This window comes from Ambystoma mexicanum, chromosome 7q (genome assembly GCF_040938575.1).
Source record: "Ambystoma mexicanum isolate Mex_15411 chromosome 7q, UKY_AmexF1_1, whole genome shotgun sequence".
Classification (NCBI taxonomy): domain Eukaryota; kingdom Metazoa; phylum Chordata; class Amphibia; order Caudata; family Ambystomatidae; genus Ambystoma; species Ambystoma mexicanum.
The window spans coordinates 1,011,776,579-1,011,802,120 of NC_090941.1; the positions used below are offsets into that span (position 1 = coordinate 1,011,776,579).

The 25,542-nt window shown below is 49.1% G+C and overlaps 1 protein-coding gene across 2 annotated transcripts in view; it reads right to left on the minus strand.

The window, feature by feature from the left end:
* The window catches only part of ATG16L2 (autophagy related 16 like 2), a 920,492-nt gene that overhangs the window by 630,883 nt on the left and 264,067 nt on the right, over positions 1-25,542 (minus strand). For both annotated transcript variants that reach the window (XM_069640243.1, XM_069640244.1), the window contains exon 3: positions 7,835-7,934. In XM_069640243.1, the coding sequence (XP_069496344.1) occupies positions 7,835-7,934 (100 nt within the window). The remainder of the gene's footprint in view (positions 1-7,834; positions 7,935-25,542) is intronic.

Sequence of the window (25,542 nt, forward strand, 5' to 3'; positions counted from 1 at the left end):
GTCCCGTAAGAGTGCTGCCCATGTTGTCCACGACTGAGGACAGCGTTGCACTCAGTGCATTTGACTTCCAACATTGGTAAAGAACTGCCACACTCATGATTCTCTCTGGGTGCTAGAGGTGGGCACGTCCTCTACCTGATCTTCCTGTCATTCTTGATTGTATTTGGAAGTATTACGCTTTTTTTGTTATGTAAATACTCCAGGTGGTGGTGGTGGTGGTGGTGGCTCGTGGGGAGGAGAGATGGCAATAGCTGGTGCCATTTTTAAAGACAAATAGAAGTTTTCCTAATATTCTCCCAAGTATGTGCTGTGTGTTCGATTGTTCATGGATAATGAGTAAGGAACAAGTTACTTACCTGTAACTGTTGTTCTCCAGCATGGGTCTGGCATGGATTCACATGCTCATGAATATTCCCCGTCGTCAGGCTGGGAATCCTCGGTAAAGAAAAAACCAGTATCAGTTTCGTTTCTGATCTGTCTTTCGTAGTAATAACCAATCACTGGTCTCTGCGTCATACTGACCACAGCCAATGACTGCCCTCTACCTAAGCACCGCCTCTGGCAGCCATCTTCAGATTTGGAAGCACGTGAAGTGGCAGTATGACCAAGTGAAGAGCCGCAGAGGGGTAGGCGGGAGGGTTCGCATGTGAATCCATGCCAGACCCATGCTGGAGAACAACAGTTACAGGTAAGTAACTTGTTCCTTCGCCAGCATGGGGTCTGGCATGGATTCACATGCTCATGAATAAAGAATACATAGCAGTACACACATGCACAACCACGGGAGGTGGCAAAGGCTCAACATTAAGCATCACATCAACTCAACATTAAGCATCTTACCTCCTCACCAGGCTCACCTCAGGCGAACAGGTTGCGCAGCACTGCTTGGCCGACCCTGGACTCCTCCCTGGAATCCCGGTCGACGCAGTAGAATTTCGTGAAGGTGTGCGTCGACCTCCACGTAGCAGCCCTGCATATGTCCAGCAGGGGCACACCAGATAGGAACGCCGTGGTAGCTGCGATCGCTCTGGTGGAATGGGCTCTCGGACGGCCAGGCAGCGGTCGGTTTGCCAACCGGTGACAGCACATGATACAGCCGGAGAGCCATCTGGAGATGGAAGCCTTCGAGAGAGCCTTCCCCTGATTGACAGGTCCAAAGTTCACAAAGAGTTGTGACGTCTTCCGAAAACCCTTCGTGCGGTCCACGTAGAACTTCAGCGCTCTAGCTACATCCAGCGAGTGCAAAGTCCTCTCAGCCGGCGACGAAGGCGACGGGAAGAACACAGGTAACACCAAGGGTTCGTTGAGATGGAAGTCCGACGGTACCTTGGGCATGAAGGAGGGGTGCGTCCTGAGCACTACCCTCGTGTCGTGGAAAGTCAAGTACGGGGCCTTGCAGGAAAGGGCCTGGATCTCTCCCACTCGTCGTGCGGAGGTGATGGCCACAAGAAAAGCTGTTTTCCACGATAGAAACTTCAACGGGGCCGAGTGCAGAGGCTCGAACGGAGGTCCCATGAGCTTGGTCAGCACCACGTTGAGCTCCCACGCCGGGGCCGGAGCCTTCACCGGCGGGAACGATCTGAACAGTCCCTTCATGAACTCTTTCACCAGACGATGAGACCACAAGGACGTCCGCCCCGTGGTTCTGGTGTATCGGGAGATCGCAGCAAGATGAATCTTGATGGACGCGTGTGCCAGACCAGCTTTGGCCAGCGTCAGCAGGTACGGCAGTACTTGGGGAGCCGTAATCCGTAGATGGTTAATCTTCTGTGCGCGGCACCAGACAGAGAACCTCTTCCATTTGTGTCCGTAGCATTTAAGAGTCGAGGACGCCCTGGCCTTTGCAAGAACCTCTCTGCAATCGGCCGGTATGTCGTATCCTTCAAACTCTAGCGCTGCAGGAGCCAGGCCTGCAAGTTCAGCGACTTCGGGTCGTGGTGGAGGATGGCGCCTCCTTCCCTGGAGAGTAGATCCGCGTCCGCCGGCAGCTTGATCGGCGGGGACGCTGACAAGTCCAGCAAGTCCGGGAACCATATCTGCCTCGGCCACGCAGGTGCGACGAGGATCATCCTGCACCGTGACCTCTTGAGCTGGTTGATGAGCCGGATTAGCAGAGGCAAAGGAGGGAACGCGTAGAGGAACAGGCCCTCCCAGGGGAACGAGAAAGCATCGCCCATGCTCCTAGTCTGGGGAAACCTGCTGGCGAACCTCCGGCACTTGGTGTTCGTCGCCGTCGCGAACAGGTCGATCTGGGGTGTGCCCCACCGTCGGAAGAGGCGATCCACCAGATCCTGCCGTAGTTCCCACTCGTGGCACGAGCGCAGCTCCCTGCTGAGTGAGTCGGCGATGGTGTTTTTTATCCCTGCCAGATGAAACGGCACCAGAAAAATCCCTTGGGCGACGGCCCAATGCCACAGGTCCTGCGCCTCCTTGGACAGCGCTGGGGACCTGGTTCCGCCCTGTTTCCTGATGTAAAACATGGTGGTGGTGTTGTCGGTGAAGATCCTCACCACCTTGCCCTTGAGGGACGGAAGGAAGGACCTGAGGGCCCAAAACACTGCACGGAGCTCCAGGACGTTGATATGCAGGGACTTCTCCGTCGGGAGCCAGAGTCCCCTTGCGTGCAGATTTTCGGTGTGCGCTCCCCACCCTTCCAGGGAGGCATCCGTGGTCACAGTCTCCTGGTGGGCTGGGGCCTGGAAGTCCATGCCCGCCGTCAGATGCGCGCGGGTGCCCCACCACCGTATCGCTCGTCGGAAGCTCTCGTCGAGCTTGATCCTTTCCTCGAAGCTGCCCGTCGTCTGGATCCAGCGCGCATCCAGGAATTCTTGCAACGGGCGCATCCGGAGCCTGCACATGGGAATGAGGTAGATGCAGGAAGACATCATCCCGAGGAGGGACTTGATGGACCTCACTTTGGCCGCGTCGGCCACCAACATCCGTTGCACCTTGCCCAAGATGGTCCTGGTCCTCTCCTCCGATGGGGAGGCCAGAAGGGACACTGTGTCGAGCCTCGCTCCCAGAAACAGTGCGACTTGCGCGGGCACCAGGTGGGATTTGGCGTAGTTCACGGAGAATCCCAGGTCCGTGAGGAGTTGGACGGTCCTTGCCGTGTGGACCACGGCGAGCTCCCTCGTCTTGGCGCGGATGAGCCAGTCGTCCAGGTAGGGGTAGACGTGAATCCCCTCGCGGCGCAGCTGCGCCGCCACCGGTGCGAGGCACTTGGTGAATACCCTGGGTGCCGACCGTAGTCCGAAGGGAAGGGCTTTGAACTGGTAATGACGCCCTTGGACCACGAACCTGAGGAATTTCCGGTGCCCCTTTAGGATGGGAATGTGGAAGTAGGCATCCTCCAAATCCAACGACGATAGGAAGTCTCCTTCCTCCAGCTGACCCAGGACGTGCTGGAGGGTGACCATCCGGAACTTCTGCGCCTTGATGAACTTGTTCAGACGTCGCAGGTCTAGGATGGGGCGCCATCCTCCCGTCTTCTTCTTCACGAGGAAGTATCTCGAGTAGACTCCGGAGCCCCGAAGCCTCTTTGGGACGAGTTCGATGGCGCCCTTCCTGAGCATCGCCTTTACCTCCAGGAGAAGTTGAGGGGCGTGAAGTTCTTTCCTGGCCACGGGGGGGACGCGCGGGCACCTTCTTTGAAACTCGAGCGCGTGGCCCCGGGCCAGGGCGTCCAGCACCCAACGGTCGGTGGAGATGGACTCCCACACGCTGACGAAGCCCGCCAGCCGGCCTCCCACCGGGGTGCTTCGGTGGGGGCCCGACCCCACGGCCGGTTCAATCCTGCTTGGACGTGGCCTTGCCGCCTTGACCTCCTTGGCGACGACGGCGGGGTCCGCTAGACTTGCCTCGTCCTCTGTAGGCCTCTTGCGACGACGAGCGGGCCGCTTGACGGTAGGAAGCGAAACCGCCGCCGGAACCTTTGGAGGCGCCCTTGCCTCCGCTGCTCCGAAAGGGCGTCCGTCGTTGCTGCAGAACTCCAAGGGCCCGGGCCGTCTCAGTATCCGCCTTGATGGCCTGAAGGGAATCGTCCACTGTCTTCCCAAACAGATTGTTCCCGTCGAAGGGCATGTCCAGGACTCTAGTCTGGACGTCCTGCCGGAAGTCCGTAGCTTTGAGCCATCCACGACGTCGAAGGCAAACGCCGTTGCCCAGCTGGCGGAACCCAGTGTCGGCGATGTCCGTCGCCACGGTGATGGCGTGGTCCGAGGCCACCTCACCTTCCTGCAGGATCTCCAGGGCCTCCGCCCTCTTGTCGTCCGGCAGAAAATCCAGCAGGGGAGCTATCTTGTACCAGAGCTCCCTGTCGTAGCGAGCCACGATAGCCAAGGCGTTGGCCGCTTTAATCGTCGTCGCTGCCGACGAGATGACTCTACGTCCCATAGCATCCAATTTCCTTCCCTCGCCGTCCGGCGGGGAAGTCGATGTGGAGGCCGCACCCCCCCCGCTTTCTTCCTGGCTGCCGCGGAGACGACGGAATCCGGGGTAGGCTGCGCCCGGAGGCACAGGGGGGCCGTGTCCGGGACCCGGTACTTTTTCTCGTACCGGTCTCTTCTAGCTGGCGTCGTGGAAGGGTTCTTGAGGAGGGAAAGGCCCTCATCCCAAATGTCGTCCAACAGAGGCACTGCGAGGACCGTCTTCCTCTTGGCCTCGCGCCGCTGATAAAGGAAGCCTTCCTTTTTCTTCTCCTCAGGGCAGAGTTGGAAAAGCTCGGAAGCCCTGGAGATCATGGAGTGGAAAGATCCGATCTCGTCGGGCGGAGAAGCCCTGGCGGGAGGCGACGACGGAAAATCCTCGTCGTATGCCTCGTCGTCCGTACCCGTCGCTGCCGTGTCAGTCCCCGTATCATCCCCTCGGGTGGACGGGGAGGAGGGCTGGACGGGGCGCGACGGTTGAAAAGGAGGTGGTGGATGGATCCTTCTTTTCTTGGTAGGGGGAACACCAGAAGGTCCCGGTTCTGGATCCCCCGACGGGAGAGGTTCCTCCGTCGGTAACGGTAGCCTCGTCCTTATCTCGGAGCATAAGGACTGTATGGCCAACAAAATGGCCGCCGAGTTGTCTTGCGGCGCTGGCAGAGGGGAATCCGACGGGCGAGCAGGGGCCCCGTCGGTATCCTCGACGATGTCGTCCTCGTCACCTGCGTCGGGGTCCATTCCGACGGGCTGGCCTTCTTCCACGCCTAGGCCGTGGCTTAAGACCTCGATCAGCTCCTCTTCTGAGGTTGAGGCCGAATCTACGACGACGCCCTGCCCCCCCTTCTTCTTCCCCACGGAGGGTTTCACGGGGGTCCTATCGATGGGCACAAAAGAAGACTCCCTCCGAGGAGGCAGGGAGATTCTGGGCACCGAGGTCGCCACCACTGGTGCAGCCTCCACAGGCTGAGCCAGGGCCGCCGCGACCGTTTCGATAGAGGGCTTGGTCGGATGGATCAAGGCCTTCACCACCTTAGGTGCGCTCACCGCCTTATCCTTGAGGGAGGGGGCACTGCCACGCTCCTCCTCTGCCTTAGAGCTCGACCGGGGCCTCTCCAGGAGCTTCGCCGGGTGCTCGGCCTTCCTCTTACCCGACCCAGAGCGTTGGCTCGTGGTTGATGGTGCCGGGGAGGGTGCGCCCTGCCTGGCGCCCGTAGAGCCCGACCGTTCGGCGCTCCCAGTGCCAGCGGACTCGCGGTGCTTAGCCTTATGTTGGGCCCCCGTCGCCGGGGCACCCTCAAAGGTCTTAGAAGACCGCTCGGATTTCTTCTTCTTCTCACCAGACGGGCTCTTACCCTCCAGCCAGTTGGCGAGACGTTGATGGCGGTCCTTCATGGTCCGTTCCGACATGTTGCCGCAAAACGCACAGTCCTTCTCCACGTGCGTCTTGTCCTCATGAAGGCAGTAAAGGCAGAAAGAGTGTTCGTCCTCCTTAAAGACGTTCTGCAGCTGGCATCCAGGGCAGACCCTGAACAGCTTTCCGGGCGTCAAGCTTCCCTTCTCCTGGGCCATCTCCGAGACCGGGCCTGAGAAGCTTCTGGAGTCCTCCGAAGTGTAGCTCGACGAAATCTTCACCCTTGAGGGGCACAGACGAATCCGACACGGGTCCCCGTTGATCGGATGTAGGATCGGTGGAGCTTGAGGCTCTTTTGACCGAAAGAATCGAAGTTTTTTGTGAAAAAGCGCGAAAAATAGCACTAACGCTCGAGAGCAATAGCACGAGGATCCCAACACATGAACGTGCGGTAAAAATCTGAAGATGGCTGCCAGAGGCGGTGCTTAGGTAGAGGGCAGTCATTGGCTGTGGTCAGTATGACGCAGAGACCAGTGATTGGTTATTACTACGAAAGACAGATCAGAAACGAAACTGATACTGGTTTTTTCTTTACCGAGGATTCCCAGCCTGACGACGGGGAATATTCATGAGCATGTGAATCCATGCCAGACCCCATGCTGGAGAAGAATAGGTGTAGGAGATGTGCAAGGGTACATTTTGAGCTTCAAAGTTCCTAGATGAGCTAGAAATGCAGTTCTGAACTGTTCATAAAGCATGGGCCCGTTCGCCAGGTGTATATGCGTTCGCAAATACGTCATAATGCCACGTGATCATGTGTCACTGTCCGGAAAATCTGCGAACATCGGTGAACACAAAAACAGTGGAAAAAGTTGCAAAAAATGCATAGAAGTGTTGAAAATGATGCTAGAAGGAGGGGAATGGCAGAGTTGTAAGGTGAAACTTTCAAAATTGAAGAAAAAAGCTCCTATATTGGGGTAAGTATCATATTAGTAAGTTGTAGCAAATTGCTGGTAAAAACCCCATGAAATTCAGTGAAGAGACCTTGTTAAAGTGACGTTCTGGTTACAAGTTAAACCAAAAACCTCCAGAAATTCGCCAGTTATGGTAAGCTAAGCAACCATAACTCGCGCTACCACCGGGCACTGCTAAGGCAAACACCCAGTACATGAAAGATGACATCCATCACAAAATGTCAGGGGACCACCCCATTAATTTAAAAAAGCATACAATGACATTTTAGCTACGTAAATACCATGAGGTAACTTACATTAAGGAACTCGGCTACGGATGGCCCTGCAATGCCGGATGTTAATCTCTTCAGAAACAGAAGTGACCTTCCACCCAGCCACTAATGCATTACCCCCTCTTCTCCTCTCCTACATTTTTCCCTCTTGACCACATTTCCCTAGGTTTTCAAACTAGGAGTCTTCTGCAACAGTGAACTCAAACATCAGCAATTGGCCATCAATGTTCCAGGTTTGGCATCACGCATGGGACTGTTTTATGCATCAAAGGAGAATTTAAGAAAGGTGGCTAGTTATGCTCCCTTTAGGAATCAGTAGAGAAGCATTTTCTATGGGTTAGGTGGCTTGGGGTATCGTTGAGCAGGCATGTAATTTATGGTTAACATTATCAGTAAGTGGTCTGACCATGGCTTGGGTTTGGATAACTTGGTCTGGTGATATAAGACCACATTAAAATATTGAGTGAAGAATATGACCAGCTCGATCAGTTGGATTTAGTATTAATTTGAAAAAGAAAAAAAATTCTAGGCTCTCCACAGTCTCTGCTGCATATGTGTTGCCAGGGTCATCGATTCAGACATGGCTGATCATCTGTTAAACATTCCCGTACTCTTTTATAAGCTCAATTTAATCCCCTCTTCTGGAAGACTGGTGTGAATTTTTAGCTTCTTTTGCAAAGCAAGTAATGTAAATGGAAGTACGGGAGTATGTTTGACTTTTGGTCAATGAAACGGACAGCAATAAAAAAGAGAGAACATCATGTAATACGTCAAAGATCCACCCAGCAGAGTCATGTCGATCGTCCATACCTCACCACACTTCTTCTGCATTCCCTGTATTTTTTCTTGATGTATTCTTTTCATGTCCTCGATTCCTATACATTGGCCTAGTTCTGGTGAGGAAAGGGCGCTACAAAAAAAAAAAAAACGTTACCACTCTGTTCGCGTGAAAAGCAGAGGAGACGCAGGTGGTACTTGGCTTTTGTATTTTCACTTCTGATCCAGGCATACAACATGCAGAACGAGCATGCAGTCAAAACGAACATTACAATACACTGAATGAAGCAAGCAGCACAGATAAACACAGACCAATGAGAAATTCAACATTTTATCCATAAATATAATGTAATGGAGTACAGACCAATGAGAAAGAAACTCGACAGCTTCTCCATAAATATAATGGGATTGGCAGATTACTGGGCAGCCTATTTCGTCGTCGGATAATTTGTCACAGATTTTCTGATGAATTTTGCTGCATATATATATGTGGGGGGTGGTTTAGGGAAATGATCATTGTAGGGGGTTAATGGGGTGGGCTGCAGGGGTCTCCACCCAAATATATATGCACCAAAATCCACCTGTGAAGAAAAAAAAAGAAATTCGAACAATTCTCCTACGACCAAATAGAATCGATGTAATCCCCCTAAACCAATATCATACAATGGAGTAATGACATGGGGTGGAAGAGATAGACAGAATAATGAGAAACTTGACAACTCCTCCAAAAATATAATAAGATGGAGTAATGAGATGGGGTGAGTTTCTCCATAGGCGATATCACTCGCACACAATAATATTTGCATTTAATGATGTTTGGTTTATTTGAGTAAGCCATGTACCCTCACTTTAAGAAATTCTTTCATGGAATATCGGGCGCAATTCACGTCTGGTCTCTAACCTTCATGGAAGAATATTTACTTTGTGTGTTTTTAGATAACTGAATGTCAAAAGATGAAGTTACACTGCCTACCTCAGATATTATAGAGGACATATGCTCTAAATATGCCCCTTTGAAATTGAAAAAAACAAAGAAATCAAAACCTTGGTTTGGACCTACACCGGCCTTACTGCGTAAACAGGTGTGATGGGCAAACTGTTAGGGAGAATTCTCAGAAATGTTCCAATTCCCTTCTATATTAGAGACCCCCAGCTGTTTTGCTGGACTTTAGAACTTTTTATCTCTCATTTAATTTGTATGCGATTCATTTTACTTTGGAGTCTGACAAACTCCATAGGCATCATGTTTACATAGTGTCACACAGTGCAGTGACACAGGGAAGTCTTAGATTTCCCAAAGGTTTAAATACCTTCTCTTGGATAAACTACTGTTTCCAAGAGCAGTAAAGTTAAATTTACTTTCTAGACCCAGCCCACACTATCTTACAATAGGGTGCTGGAGGGGTTACTTAATATCCCTTTGTCTAGTTTCTCATGTAACAGTTTTCATGTTACCCTTTCTACAGTTAATGGCTGGTGACAGTTGTTTACGTTTACTACCATTGTGTGCTTTTACCACGAGCTGTGTTCGCAACCACGATAAGGCACCCATGGTGCCCATTTCGTCAAAATGGCCCTGGTCTTCTTTTTTTGCCATTTCTTTGGGGAAAGGTCCTTCTTGAGTTTTACTCTGCTCGCCAAACCATGTTCGTTCTCTTTGTTCATTTTGTCTTTAGCTGGAGTCACGAGTGAAGCCCGCCTCTGGCTCCCGTATGTCTGGCAAGGGCAGGAAGTGAGGGAGTTGAGGGAGGCGCACGAAACTCCCTGTGCTTAACCCCCTTGGTTACAGGAATGCACCCAAAGGTGATTGGCCGACTGGCTGTCCGGCAATGACAGCTACCCTGCTGTGTAATTGACAGTTAGGCTGGAATGAATGGGAGAAACCTGCATAAAAGGCGAGGCTTTTTGGCTTGGAAGGCAGAGTCGACCACTGGACGAAGGAATCCGAAGAAGAACTTGGAAGAGACGCCTGCTGCAACTCCTGGACAGTTGGTTTGCCCGGTGAAGCCCAGCTGCTGTGCTGAAGCTGTCGACTAGAGTAGCCCTGCAAGGATGACTTCTCCCTTTGAGTTGGTGGGACCAATAAACTCCAAAGTAAGCCACCTGGACATCCCCTCGAAGCTGGTGGTAATTTCCACTGCTGTTGCTGCTGGAACCGAAGAGCCAAGGAGAGGAACACCAATTTGTGTGTGCTTCTTTTAAGTCGGACCCGAGAACCAGGAAGATCCTCTGGACTTCCCTGTTGCATGACTGACCAAGCCTGAGCCACCTCAACAGAGTGCTGGACCCCAGAAGCAAGGAAAGTCTGAAGTGGCATTTAAGAACTGCAGTGTTGCTATTTGCTGTTAGACCCGAGGAGCTGAAACACCGAAGGACCGCTGAAATGGAGTTTGCCCATTGCTGCCGCTGACCCGCTTATTGCAGAGCAGGAGTCCCCAGACGCCCTCCCTCTTGTCCCCACGACTGAGGCCCAGGAACAAAAGGATCTGCAGAACTGTACAGGAACAGAAGCCAGCTGGAAGCATTTTCTTCAAACCAGAGGTACTGTAAAGTCTAAGAGAATTTACCTCTTGTTGTGTAGCCTTGCTTGCTCTCAGTTGAGACCTGTCTTGGTTACCTCGCAGAGTTGCTAAAGCTTTGCCCCTCACAAGCCTCCTAGCTTGTGGCCCTTCAAGTGTTCTTATTTCCTACAAACATGTCTACAACATTGTATAAGGCTTTCTACTTACCTGCAAAGAAGTTCTTCACTCCCCCTTGACATTGTGCAATTAACATTGGCTGTCGTGGCTCCCTGAGTGACTCTTCTTACTTTTGACTCTGTCTATTCTCTTTCCTCAGGAAAGGGTTAACTTACTCTGCATTAGAAGTTTTTTAAAAAGTAATTACCTGTTTGTGAATTATTTGTTAAACTTTGTTTTATTCCTCTATTCTATCTTTTGCACAAACTCCTAATTACTCTAAATGTAAAAGTGATAAATCAATGTCCATAGTGTCCCAGCTATTTAGGTCACCTTAGGATAAGTGTCTGTGTGCCTTCCCCAATGGGTATTATCTGATTTAGAGGAACAGGGTGCGTTATATTGAAGTGTATTTGAGTGTTACATGTTTTAAAGAAGGCTTATATAACTGACTGAAATAAATTAATAATTGTTTTATCAAGAAACCTTGAGTGTTAAGTGTTTATTTGGATAACTGTATTGTGAAACTCAGTGTCACAACCTTACTGCTCACATTGACCCCTCTTGAGGTAAGCCTGGCTGCTCGACCACACTACCAACCTGTGTAGTTCAGACTTATACCAAAGGTTGGGTCCCTACTGCCAGGAGGTCAAGGTTATTGTAGTGCACCCAAAGGGTACTGCATACAATCTTGCCTAACATAAACTAACTTTGGAGATCCACCATATTGGATAGTGATGAAGTTAAGGCCAAAGGAGTACTAAAACTGTATAAAACAGTCCTATTTGAAACAAAAGAGTTCCTACATAAGGACATTGAGCAGGCAGGGAATCAAGCAAGGGCGCTGTTTGCTGTGGTCTCTAGGTTCAGGAACCCAGTATGCACGGTGGTACCTATTGTTCCCACACAGGTTCAAGCCAATAAGTTTAATAGTTTTTTTGAGGAAAAGACTGCGGATATTCAAGAAAGTATTGCCAATGTGAGGATTTTGCAAAAATGGGAGGAGCCCAGAGAAGAGACGATTCAGAAGAAAACGAGGAAGGGAAAGAGGATTTCCACTTCCTGCGTGTGAAGAGGAACTTATTCAATCCTTGATATTCCAATTGAAGCCAACCAATGATCTAGCATTTGCTATACCAGCATGTACTGCAAAGCGCCTGGCAGTGAACATCACACCCTTTATAATAGCTTTCGTGAATAAATCACTACTGGAGGGCCAGGTCCCCAGAGCTCTAAGGAGAGCACTGGTGAAACCTTTGCTAAAAAATATCTTTTGGTCAATCACGCCACCCGGCTGGTGTAGCATGATAGCATGTGTTTAAGATGTGCATAGAAAAGGCGGTATCTGAGTGGCGATACTGTCAATTTGGCAACTTAATAACTATGCGAGTTTAATGATTAAGACAATGATGTGTTATTTATATTGCGCTTTTGCCAAAGCAGTTAACATAGAACATATTTAAATCCCATATCACCCAACCGAAGTTGGTACTCATTTACCAACTTTGGAAGGAGGAAGGCAGAGTTGGCATTGCCGGGTGTTGGCATGCAGGTGCTACGCCCCAAACGTAGAAGGAGGTTCAGGCTGCGTCAATTCTGTTAGCATGGACAGCTGGACATTTTAGTGTCTTTTTTAATTATTTGTTTTAGCATTTGTGTCCACGTGTGAAGTGCACTTAGGTTTGACACGCTCTAGAAAGCATCATATGGTGAAATTAGGGGCAGCAAAAAATGCTGCCAATTACACGTATCACTCCAAGGGTTTCCTAGCAAGCATTACTGAAGTAGAGGTCTGTGTTGCAGTGGGCAGAATTAGATTACGTCACTATTGTATTAGGACATGTTTTTGTGTTCAGTATTTGGCTGAAGTGCCAGGCAGTGAAGCATTAGGTAGGGTAGATATTAATCATTAAAAACATAAGGGCCACTGTAGCCAGAGCCCTGCCATTTTGAACTAGGCCCAGTTAAGAATTGGTAACGTTCTGTCATTTAGGGCACTTGGCCGCCTTTCTCAGCTTCTGTCCTGTTCATTTAATTAGATTTTATTCCTGCTTCCCCACGCAAGTGTCCAGATTGCCAAGGCCCGTGGCGGAATGGTGAAGCGCCATACAGAGATTGGTTATTGTTGCTGTTCCCAGATGTTTCAGGCAGGAGATAAATGTAATGGCAGTGAAGGACTGAAGGACACCCTTTTGTGTGAACAAGGCCTAGAGGAAAGACCAAGCCGGAGTATTGAACAAGGGTGTCGCTATACTTCCCACACTGAGAAGTGGTAGGCCCATTGGAACTGCAGCCGAAAGGCTAAATAGAGCAAATACATCTGAGAAATGAGTCCTTAGGAGCAGTAAATCAGGAGCGTTTTTCATAAAACCACCTGGTTCCCAAGTGAACTATGGGATGGGTGCTAGGAAACCAGCATGTTTCAAGGCGGGAGTCGCAATAAGTGTTGCCAAATGTACAACTGCAATGTGTGAGAATAGCTGAGGGGTGCAAAGTTGTCTGGTCTCATAAGAAAGTAGTATTATGTCCATTTTGTTTCCACAGGGTACAGACTTCACGGTCCACACTCGCTTCATGATTGGGCCGTCTCGTGGGGCATGCACATCATGAAGTTGTCCTGGCCAATGGGAAAAGGCCATTGTAGCATAGCAACAGCAATATTAGTAATGTTGTCCAATCAAAACGAGTATTTCTTGATGACTACACAATTAAGTCATCCGTAGGGGGCGGTATTTAAATGATTATGGGTGGGTTACTGACTAATGGGTTTGGGTTGTATAGGGTGCGTTCAGATTTTCTTTGTATAGAGTTAGTCAATGGGAGTGGGGGATTAACATGTGCTTGATATTGGACAACTGTTAATGTTTTAACTACTCACCTCAAATGTGGGCGGATCGGAAGCCCGGCTGTATTTGCTCGCAATAAATCTGTTTTCCTTCAAAATCGTACACTCCTTATTGATTACTTGGATTGTATTTTATTGATCAGGTTTTGGCACACCGTACATTTTAGTGAGCCCCAATGTGATTTCCAGGACACCTGAGAGGCTGGGGGCTCCCGACCACACATCCTGGGTTGAGTCCCCTACCTGCAGTAACCAGTCCATGTGCACACCATGAGGAAGTTTGCAGGCACCGTGTTTCTCTGAAGGCCTGCCTGATCTCTGCAGTGGGGCGCTGCACCCAGCTGTGCAGGCAATTGAGGCGTAAGCAATATCGGAGGACATCTTAGAACACATAGACCATGAGTGCACTCTTGGGGAAAGACAAGGAGGGGGTAAATTGACCGTTTTTGTCAATGTGTACTGCATGGGTAAAGAGAAGAGAGAGGGAGAATAGCCTCAAAGACAATTGAAGACAACGTTGTGAAATAATGTAGGAGTTTTGACCAATAATGAAGTGAAGCTACCCCGCTGCAGGGAAAGATAATACCATAAATAGAAGTAAAGGTGATCTATTCATGGGGGATAGCTCCTCTGTAAACAAGGAAAGACAACACTGTATTGGAAGTGACAGTCCTGTGTGGAGAGGGTCTGGTATCCCTCCGTCCTAGAGTGAAAGGGAACGTGAGGATGGTTGAGTACCCTCGGCTGGAGAGAAGGAGACAGAGAAGTGTCTACACCATTGTGTAACTAGATTTGTTTTATTATGGGTTCTCATTAACAGTTGTGTATATACAAGTGTTTGGTGTAGGGCGTTGGTAGCCCATTGTGTGGGTGGGGCTTGGGGCTTTTTGAATTAGTAGAAGTGTTTTAAGAGGTTGGGGGTTATTTTTTATTTCTTTTTGCGTCAGGGAGAATTAGGTTTGTTAGGGTGTTGCGAGTTCTGATGCAAGACACTGCTGGACCGGTGTTGGCGAGATTGTTTGTTGTTGTTTAAAATAAGGCTAAATTTGCGATTGAGTATGCGTACTCAGTTGGAGCATGTGTGTAAGACTCTCCCGCAGTATAGGGCAAAAATTTTGAATTACCACCGTGAACGGGTTCAAGAAACGGAAGATCCCATTTTCATATCTCGGCCGTTAGAGGGCATGCATGATGAAGCTATACTAAAACATCCTCATGCCATACCACCCGCTGCAGCCTGTCTCCACCCATCCATTTGCCATCCAGTATTCAGGGGGGTTTCCGATCCGAGGAAGAGGCAAGCTCGTTCAAAGCTTGACCCCAATCCAATTCCACCCCTTCCTCAGAGTCAGGATCTCAAGCATTCCTCAAGATCTCTACCTCTGCCAGACCCCATCTATGTACATCTTCAATCCACTGCCTCAACAATGGTCCCCCCTTTTTGGCATTTCGAGGCGATCTCCATACGTGTTTTTGCCAAGATTGGCATGAACTGTGTGAATCTCTGTATAGTTCTGTATAGTTCTGTGCCTTTTCTTCCCCGGGATTACCCCCTACAGACACATTTTTGCGGCACACGTACGGTCAACACGCAACCAGCGGTTAATACAGGAAATCACCTCCTTCCAGTAAGTCACTACAATTGAACAACCCCACACTGCATGGCAAAACCCTGTTGGACCAGTCCCATATCTAGGACAATCATGAGTTATTGAGGCCTTCATGGTGTACAACTTCGCTGGAGTCATGTACAGCCGATGCAGTATGTTAAATTTAATGAGTTGGAATCTCACGTTGCGGGATACTTTCTTCACCTGTTCCCACACTTCAACCCACTCCCTCTCTGAGATCTGAGAGCAGATATCTCCCTCCCACTTTTCTTTTATTACCAAGGATCTCTGGGTTTGCACCCCCTGTAGCGCCCTGTAAAGTCTCAAAATTCTCCCTTTCTCTCCACCCTGTGATATTAACAACAGCATCACCGGACTACTCTACAGTTCCTCCGGAACCGCCTCCCAAATACTGGCTAATCTATCAACCACCTTTGCGTACAGCAGGAAATTTCCTTTCGAGATCCTGTATACTGTTCACCATTGTTCAAAGGAAATTCATTTCTCATCTTCGTACAGGGCCCCCTAGTACTTTGCAATTTCTTTCTCCTAATGTGGCCAGCACCAATCCTCTTATGTCCACCAGGAAAACCGCATAAATCCCCCTTACCCCCCCACCCCATGGCAGATCCTGGCTATATAGGCCCTTCACATGTAGTTTGGTCAATAATCACTATCCTAACAACCTGAAAAACATTTATTGTAATGTTCCTTCACATGGGATTCCATACCAATTCAACCCCCTGTTGGTGTCGTGGAATGCTTCCCATTAAGCCAAATACCCCTGCCCCCGTGGGAAGTACCGCGTGTAGTTTTGCTGCCATAAAATACAGTTCATAAACCGGTAAATTTAATCCCCCCTCCCGAAATGGTCTACTCTGTGTCGGCAGGACTACCCAATGCCTACCTGTGTGCTACAAGAGTTTGCACATCTTCTCATCTAGCAATTTAAAAAATATGTTTTTTTCATCATGTATGTGATATTGGTAAAATAATCCAACAATCTGGGAAGTACTACAATCTTACATAATGCCACTCTCTTCATCAATGACAAAGGTAATGTGTTCCAGAATTGAACTGCCTCCCTGATGGCGCCAGGCCCGTATTGTGCACAAACGTCTCCTCAATATCATGAAAAACCTGAATTCCCAAATATCAGAAGGACTCTGGGTCCCACCGCACTCCCCAGTCCGGAAGATCAGAAGCCTTCTGATGCCAGAGGCCTGCTAGAGGGAACAAAATAGACTTTTCTCGATTGAAGTGAAAGGCTGACAAACTACAGATGTTACCTAGTACCTTTAAAATAGTAGACCTATGTTCCACGAGGTTACATAGATATGGCAGCAGATCATCTGCGTTTAAGGGTATATTCTGCATCACCCCTCCTGACAATAAACCGGTCTCCCTTAAGTCCATTCTATAAAATCTGGCTAACAGTTCCAATGCCATGGAAAATAGAATGGGCGACACCGGGGACCCCTGCCTTGTTCCTCATACCAATGTCCACTGCAATGAGATCCAAGTGTTGGTTTCAACCTTGCCACTGGTCTGTTACACAACAGCCTTAACCATTTTAGCATGTTCTCACCTAGCAACACCTTGAATAATCACAGCCACTCTAGGGAATCAAACGCCTTTACTGCATCCAAAGAGGCCAACACAAATTGTCTCTTGAGGTGTTTCACCTGGTCCATTACATGATGGAGGCTACGCAAGTTCATTATGGTATTCCGCCCCCCTACAAATCTGCATTGGTCCGGATGAACCAACCTTGGGGCCACCTTAGACAACCTAGTCGCCAACAACTTTCCCAGGATTTTAAGATCCACATTAAGTAATGATCTAGGACGATACGGATCACTGGCCTTGAGGTCCTTCCCGCTCTTCAAGAAGACTGATAATCGCCCTCCCCCATCGAATCTGGCAAAATGTCTGTTTCAAATGCATGTTCATATACTTCGTTTAACGGAGGAACCAGTATATGAGTATATTTGCGATAACATTCTACAGGGAACCCATCGCAGGGTGCATTGAATTAATAGCAAGGTGAATGAGCGTTGCCTCGACAGGGCTCTCTAGCCTTTCCCGGAGGTCCTACGCTAATGTCGGCAACCGCACCTGCAATAATAAATTGGCGGCATCAACTTCCGAATTAGTGCCTTCGCTGTTATACAATTGATGGTAACAGCCCCGGAATACTGCATTTATTCCCTGCTGGGACCATACAATTTCCCTGTACTCATTAAGAATCTGAATAATTACAAATCTAGGCTATTCTTACCGCATGAACTAGGCCAGCAATCGTCCCGGTTTGTCCTCCTCCCCAGGAATCATGCCATCCCAGTGGCTTCTATCAAATTTCAAGAGAGATTCTTGTGCATCCCGATGGGCAGAAACCACCTGTCTGTGCCAGATCACTCCCCACCTGTGATCCACCCTCTATTTTCCTATCTAGACGTGCCACTGATTCTTCTAACTTCACTAAAGAACTATTCAATGACTGTAAGGAAAGCATGGTATTGAAGTAAAACAGACACAAGTGACAACAGTTCAAGGTTGTTTATTGAACTTTCACAAGGGGTTGAAAAACACCTACCTAAACCTAAATCTACAGATGGGTGCAAGCTACGACCATCAAATTATAATAATGCAGTCCTAGTGGAGTCTTGTCAAAATAAAAGGGCCTATACTAAAAAAAAACTATTGCCAATCCTTACCGTTAATTTATAAATAGTGTGGGGGTAATGTTCATGAAAAAGAAAGAAGTGTTCACAAAATGATAAGTCAGGATGTTCGGCCCATTGGCCTCCCTTCACCACATTTTCAGCACTGGGCAAGGCGGTACACTCGAGTCAAGCACACACTCTAGCTTCTCTGACACAAGCATACAGTTCTATTTCCTGCACCAGGGCCTTCTGTGCCGAAGTCTCTTGATTCAGAGGGCCTGATGTACAAAACAAAATAGAAAGTTATTTTCTTCTTACAGTTTTCCGATTCGGGTGTCTCACCCCGGATCCCCCTCAGCTGAGCTCAGATCCCTTCTTTGTATTCAATTTGTCTCCCTCAGCTGGGCCCGGACCAATTGCAGTTCACTCTACACTTTTCAAAGACTTTCGAATGTGCGCAGGGTTTAGCTTGACCCGTCGCAGGACCACTTTGATATAAAGTTCCTTTTTCACCATATAGTTGGCATTCATTTGGATGCCTAACAAGCCTTCAAATGGGCACCTCATGTGGCGCCGGACCACTCTGTACACGGTATCTTTTTTATGGCTTTCAAAGTACATTCACTCCTTTGGCTTCCACAGCCTCTCTGTCATACCAGGGTTCGAAACACCACAAAACTTTCTGTGCATGTGCTTTAGAAGCAAAGAAACACAACCTGATTCAGAAGCAGCAGACTTGCAGCAGTGCGAATCCACCTGGTCACTCTCTTCCTCTCTGTGGCAGAGTCAGAGAAGGGAAGAGTTTAGTGGGAAACCCTCTGGGTAATAAAACCCTTTGGTGGATCTGGAATCACGTCTTCAAATGTAAGGTCGCAGGAGTTGCCCTTTGATGGACGTCGTGGAAATGGAACCCCAGGAACCTCTGTAAACAGAAAATCAGAAATAAGGGCCTTCTATGTAGCGTATTTACTTTTCTAAGTGGACGGTGGTTATACCTGATGCATGGATTCCTAGTGTACGATCGTTTGGGAAGGATTCTGGATGCCGTCTGTGGAGATTCAAAACCCTTGGTTCTGAAAGATATTGGACTACTAGGGTAAGTGAAAGGAAAGTAAGAAAAGGGAAGGGTAGGAAAAACTCCTAGTGAGAGTGGCAAAACCTAGCAGGAAGGTTCTGTGAAAGTAACGGACTGCAGGTTGCTGCCAGTGTGTGTTTAAAGAGACCAGCGTGTTGGGATTCTCTGAGGGATGTAGAAGTTTCCGCGTGAGAAAGCCAATGCCTAAATATACAGAAGACAGGTATGGTAAGTGAGGGGCTGGCGAGTGTCCAAATCGGGAAGAGATAAAACAGGCAATAGAGTAATGTACCGAGGGAGGAGGAGTCTCCGGGCTACTAAGGCTGAACTCGGTTACCGGGTGGAAACAATGAGACACAGAGCAATAATGGAGCAGAGGAATGAAGCAAAGTTAGAAGAGTAGTTTTGAAGAAAGATGGGGAATCTAAGTACACAGGTCTTTAGTGAACTCACGGACCAGAGCTGAAGTGGAGTAGCAACGCGTCTTGGCAGATGAACTCTCCTGTGCAGGGGGAGGAGCCAACCCAACAGGGATCTCTGGAATGACAATACCGTTACTCCTCGCTCGAGGTGCCATCTTGGCGAAGAAACAGCCGTGCAACCTATAGCTCTTCCATCGGCCCCAGAGCGACCACACACACCTCCTGGGCATGACACTCATCACATGCACTTGAAGCACCGTTCTTTGTGGATTTCTTCATGCAATGTTGCCGCTTGCAATCTTGGTTCAAACGTAAGCTGGTTTCATATCAGCCTTTCTGAATCTCCGGCTGTGCTGCTTTTACTGGTGGGGCTTTGTTGTAGGAGACAAGGGCAGTACCCACAACGGCAATCGCTCCTCCCTGCTTGGGTTATCAACCCGGGAGCACAAAGGATACTTTCGATGCAGTGCGGGTTTGTTCAGCTTTAGTTCCCGGTCATACGCTTCTCACTTTTTAAGGTTTGTGAAAGTAACAGTTTCTAGAGGTCAAGGGCACTTCCCTCCTTGCAACCCTCTTTCTGCTTGTGTTAGACTGCCATCTTTGAACTGCTGCTTCCTCGTGTACTTTTCCTCACTCAGAGTGTGCTTTCGTGCCCCGCCATATATCCATGTGGGGTAACTGATGGAGTCGGGGGGGGCTCGGGGGTGTGTGTGTGTGTTCGTGCGTGTGTTTGTGTGTGCGTGTGCGTGATCTACAATTGCCCAACCTTGCCTGACCATGGTGTTGATACATGTCAGGTATCGGAATCTCGTGTCAGACCGTTGTCATGCGCGGTGTACTGTCTGTGAGAAAGTGTTTGAGTCAGAAAAGGGGGGGGCTGAGCTTCTAGGTATCCTACATGGAAGGATGGGGAAAAGGTGTTACAGGGAAGGGGATACCATGTCTCACCCTTTGGTGTCTGAATTCCACTCCCCAAGGACCACTCATCCAGGTGATCCTCCCGCACTGATCCACCCCCGGGAACTGTATCCAAAAGTGATGGCCGTGTCCTGGCCACCTGGATGACAGATCCCCGGGGGACTTGCGGGTGAGACACCTTTGGAAACCTTGGAAATACTTAACCCCCCTCATCGTAACCTTAAAGGCTTCCCACAGAGTCCCTACATCCTCCACAGACCGCTCATTCACTTCCAAGAACATAGGCATCTCGTCTCTCAGTGACACAGCAAACTCCCCATCCGGATCAAGACCATCAGCCCCGGGAGCAGGCATCCAGATATTTAATAAAACCCCAGCAGCCCCAGCTGGGGGCTGTCTGGGTTCAGTCCTGGCGCCTTAGGCGCCAGGCTCATAATAGAAATCAGTGCTGGCGTCATAGGCGCCAGACTCATAGTCTTCACTTACCTCATGTAGACCATGCTGCAAATGAATCCAAGTCAACGTGAGACCTGGATGGGACTATTGTACTACAGGGACGTTTTTTTACGTGTGGTTCTAGGGACTTCTTATCTGGAACTACTTTGGAGGCTATTTAAACCACGCCCGAACAGCAGCACATGCTTCGCGATATTCTGCATCCAGCAGCCTAACGCTCACCGTGCCTGCAGTCAGCATCCAGTCTTCAGCCACACCTGTCTCGAATCCAGAGCTCCTAGCAATAGAAGAAAGAAGGAGGAAAGGTTAGAAAACAGATATTATTTCAATCCTTACCTGAATTCCGGATCCATCACGTCTTCGAACTTGAAAATGACATTATTCTACACGCGTCACATCGCGAGCTGCAGCGCCGCGCCATACTCACCAGTCCTCACAGCATTTTTCGATCCGGCGCAGCCTCCATCATTTTCTCTGCCGAATTCCACCATCTAGGGGACAAAAGAAACATAAGGTGAGCCGAAAAAGCCAACAAATAAAACCTCCCACCATAGACTTACCCGATTAACAACCGGAGGCATTATTCTGTAACAAACCGCAACTTCTTACGCCGCACCTGTAAGGAGAGAGAAACCAGCAATTTAAACACACGCATCTTTTGCCGGACAGTGTTGGGTAATACAGACTCTTACCGGTCAAGTGGCACAGCGAGTAGACCGCGCGCTTTGACATCTGTGCAGAGCCTGCTAATGCAGGTTCGAATCCCGGCGGGGCCAAACTCAGCCTTTCATCCTTCCGAGGTCGATAAATGAGCACCACACACCGTGGGTAATAATAAGCAGCGCTCAGATACCTGAAGGGTCGTAGCGCTATATAAGTGCAAAATTATTATTATTAAATTATTATTATTATTATTATTATTATTATTATTATTACCTGACCACCATCAGCTGCCACAAGACAAACTTCCCTTGGACTCAGCTGCAACACAAGAAAGGAATGTACAAGAGTGAACATCGAACATACTGAACTCTTTGAACTTTATACTAACGGGTTCTCAGCTGGAACCTCTGAGTCAATATTCATCCGGAACTCTTCCAACTCCGTCAAACCAGTGAAGTAACTGTTATCTACGCACCCCTGCATTCCGCGCAGGATGGAGAGCTCATCATTTACAAACATAAGGTGAGCTCACTGAAAGTGAATATCGGTGGTGATTAGTGGGGAGAACAGTGGGGTGCCATTACTAGAATCCACGGGTGGCTAAATCCCTTTCTCCACTTGCAGAATACTTATACGGGTCAACCAGACAAGGTTAGGCGGTACAGTCCAGTCTGTCATCTCTGCACTATGCCTCACGTTGGAGGAGGTCGCAGCTGTCCAGGTCCGATCGACGGCCCTGTGGGAGCCAGGTGAGCGTAAGAATACTCTGCATGCAGTCGCCACTGCCCAAAGCCTGATCGCTCCTTGGGGCCCATTAGTTTCTTAACCAGGGGCGAATGATCAAACAATATCCTCCCCAAATATGCAGTGTCGGAGAACTAATGAAAGTATTCCTTCCCCACAAAAATATAATCAAGACGAGAATACGAACCATGTGACCCAGAAAAAAGGCAGTACCCCCACTCCTGCCCATGCGATTCCCTCCATAATTTGACTAAGTCCAACTATGTAATCACTCTACGTAAAGACATGGGCTCCTGGTGTTTCAATGGTCCCAATTTCCCTGTGCTGTCCAGTTCCTGGTCCAGAAGACAATTAAAATCCTCCCCGTACAAATAAACCAACCCTGGCATCTATATTGGGAGAATAGGAATTGACAAAACACAGTTCCTTCCTCTTCAGTCGCCCAAATATCAAGCCTGTTCTCCCTACCTCATCACCAATGATTGTATCAATATGTAAGGGAGCCCCCAAATTAAAACTCCTCTGGCATAGTATGAATACGATGATCCTACCACCTGACCATTTACGTTTCAGGTAATCCTCGTCCTTGTGTAGTAAACGCGTCTCCTGCAGCAAAGCAAGCTGTATCTCGTTTCGCTTCATGAAACCCACGACCTGTATACATTTAGATCTCTTTACCAAGCCCAGAACGTTCCATGTTCCAATCTTTAAATAACTAGCAACCGTTACGCTTTGTAAGATGATACCGGGCCTTGCCATAGCCCCCTTTCCACTCTTGCCAGGCTTCCTGGAGGTGGGGCTCTTCCCGGCACCCTGTGCGCCCTTTCCACGGTAAAGAATTTCAAAAGGCCCTCAGTCTCAGCAGCTCCAGAATTAACTTTTCCACGAACAACTCAACAAAGGGTCCCTCCTCTCTCGCCAGGTCACCCACCAGACGTATATTACAGCGTCAGGAGCATCTTCCACCTTTGCTTCCAGTGTTCTTGCCGTCCCTAGGAAGCCCTTCACTTCATTTTCAAGACGCAATAGGTCATCTTCCGCGGTGCTCACTCTCTGCTCCACTTCAGTCACCCTCTCGCAGACCTTATGTAGATCAGCCCAAACCAAGGGCCCATCGTCTCCCCTGACGAGCAAACTAAATATGACAATTTCATTCACCAAGGAAGGTATAGTGTGTTCAACACCAGGCATAAACCATGCTAGAGATGCAGCAATAACACAACCACTTTGTAGCAACAGCACCATGCAGGGAGTGCCCCTACATCCAGATTTATTTTTCTACAATATTGTTAGGATGGGTGCAAGGGATTCAGGACAAGACACTGCGCATACCTGCTGAATTTCTGTTCAGGCCAGCCGTTTACTGGGAAAGGGCATAAGGTACCATTATCACATTAGATGTAGAAACAGTGATCACAAACGCAGACATGGTAATACTATCCAGCACAGACAAGGATGGGGGTGGGGTGGGAGGGGTGGCACACAGTTTTGTGCAAATAACTAATTCAGTCACAGAGATGAACAGCTGTTCAAGGACAAAAATGATACAGGAGAGATGGTGTTTGAAATGTGCATACTTTGCCAGATAGTAATGGAACAGAGAGGTACCTCACACCATGATCATTGCTAAGACATTGCAATGAAAGAGGACCTAGGCTAATTAGCCTAGGTCCTCTTTCATTGCATTACACTCAGTGCCTGACACAGTGGCACTATACAGTGGGCTGCACCCCACACACAATTAGTGAATATATTTCACCTACACAAATAAATATATACCAAGAACAAAGTGGTGCCCACTCACCAACTCAAGATTGCGAAGACATTGCCATCACACCTGCAGGAAGATCTGGAGAAGGCAAGCAACCCACACGATGACTGAAGGGGATAGGGGAGGTTCACATTAAGCTAAAACCAGGTGCAGTGTTGCCCTGAATAAGACAGTCCCCATGTCGAAAGAAGCAGATGAAGGGATTTATTCCACCATTGTAGCATTATGGCACAAGTAATTCTACAGACATTGGAATCACCATGTAATACGGCTATATACCCTGTGAAAAAGCTAAAGCCAAAAGTACTAGGTTGAAGAAGAGCACAAGAGCCATGGTCATTGACTGTGCTAGTACTGGTATAATGTGGCGCAGAGGAGGCATGAGGATGCACTTATCAACAGAAACAAATGACTTACAATCCACCAGGGCGGGACAGGAAACATTGTATACGTATAGACGATGGAGGGGCGCGGCTAGCGGCCAATGGAGCAGTACGACTACTGGTGCAGCTCCGGCCTGATCCGACGAGATCCAAAGAATAAACAAGCATTGCAGAGCACATGTACCTACATTTTAACAGAGGGTGTGCAAGAACCATTGAAGGGTGCCCAGTGTAAAAAGCGTGCCTCGTGGCTGCGCGCAGAAGGAGAAGCGATTTGCGAAGCAGAGGACCCTCCGTTCTGAGCCAAGATGGCATGAGCACAACAAAGGAAATAGCGGATGAAGAGGAGCCGCGTGAGATGACCGGGATGCCCAGCTGTCCCGACAAAGTGGGCAACGTGTGAGAAAAGAGACAGGCCCATCGATAGCTGAGCTGGGATGTATGCGGAGGAAAGCCCTGAATTAAGTTGGTGGCGGTGGTGAAGACTGAGGCGCTATGAGGGACAAGGACTGCTGGAGCCACACAGGTTGCCAGCCAGGAGATAGAAGGCTGCAACGGACCTGCTGAAGAGACTGAACCCCTGTGGGCCAGCGGACCTTTGACAGTGAGCGCACCCACCCACTCGGGGGCGCAGGTGAGGACAAGGAGGGCAGCCCGCCACTCGGCTAGAGAGCAAGGGCATAGAAGGAGCGCCACCATTGGTTACTGTAAACAAAGAGCGTTGGTACTGCAGGGGAGCAGTCCTGAGGGACGCGGGAGTGCCCGGGCTGATATGGTGCAAGTATGTAGATTGCCTTACCTTGCCTTGCCTTGATAAAACGGGGCTAACAATCAATGTTCAGGATGAGGATAGACACCTTGACATGCACCTGTGAACAATCATACATGGTACCCCAGGCCGGGAGGTGAAGCAGTAATTTATGTTCCCACTGCATATTGCCTGCAGAGGTCAAATGTGACCGCAGCAGGCCAACATACTAGCATTAAAAGGGCATTACCAGAACCCGGGCAGAGAGGTGTACATTGCACGCAGCCCTAATTGAGTAGGGCTGCCTAAGGGCAGAGCAGCAAATTGCACACTGCCTGACAGGGGGCGCCCATGGAAGACTATACAGGGGTATCAAGTGATAACAGGAAGGGGGTGAAAACTCAAGCTGCCATCAACGGTGAAGCACAGAGAGTACATGAATCAGAGGACCAAGGCAAACACCCCTCTTTTACTTCAGGACACTGTGGGAGGGCCTCTGCCTGAGAGCTAAGAGGTACTGAGGCTCCAGAAAATACGATGTGGGATGCTGAGCAGTAGCATATGGTATACACCCAAAAGTCCCGGAAGAACAGCAGCTCCAGAGATAAGGAATGTGTGGCTGATTGTAAGGAGAAAAGCAAGATTAATGCCTCCCAAGTCAGCTAGAGCCAAGACGAACCAGCCAACACTGGATAGCTTTACCAAGCCTAAACAGCAGGCCCCAGGAGTAAATATGGACTCTGTACAGGAGAGCGAAGGGAG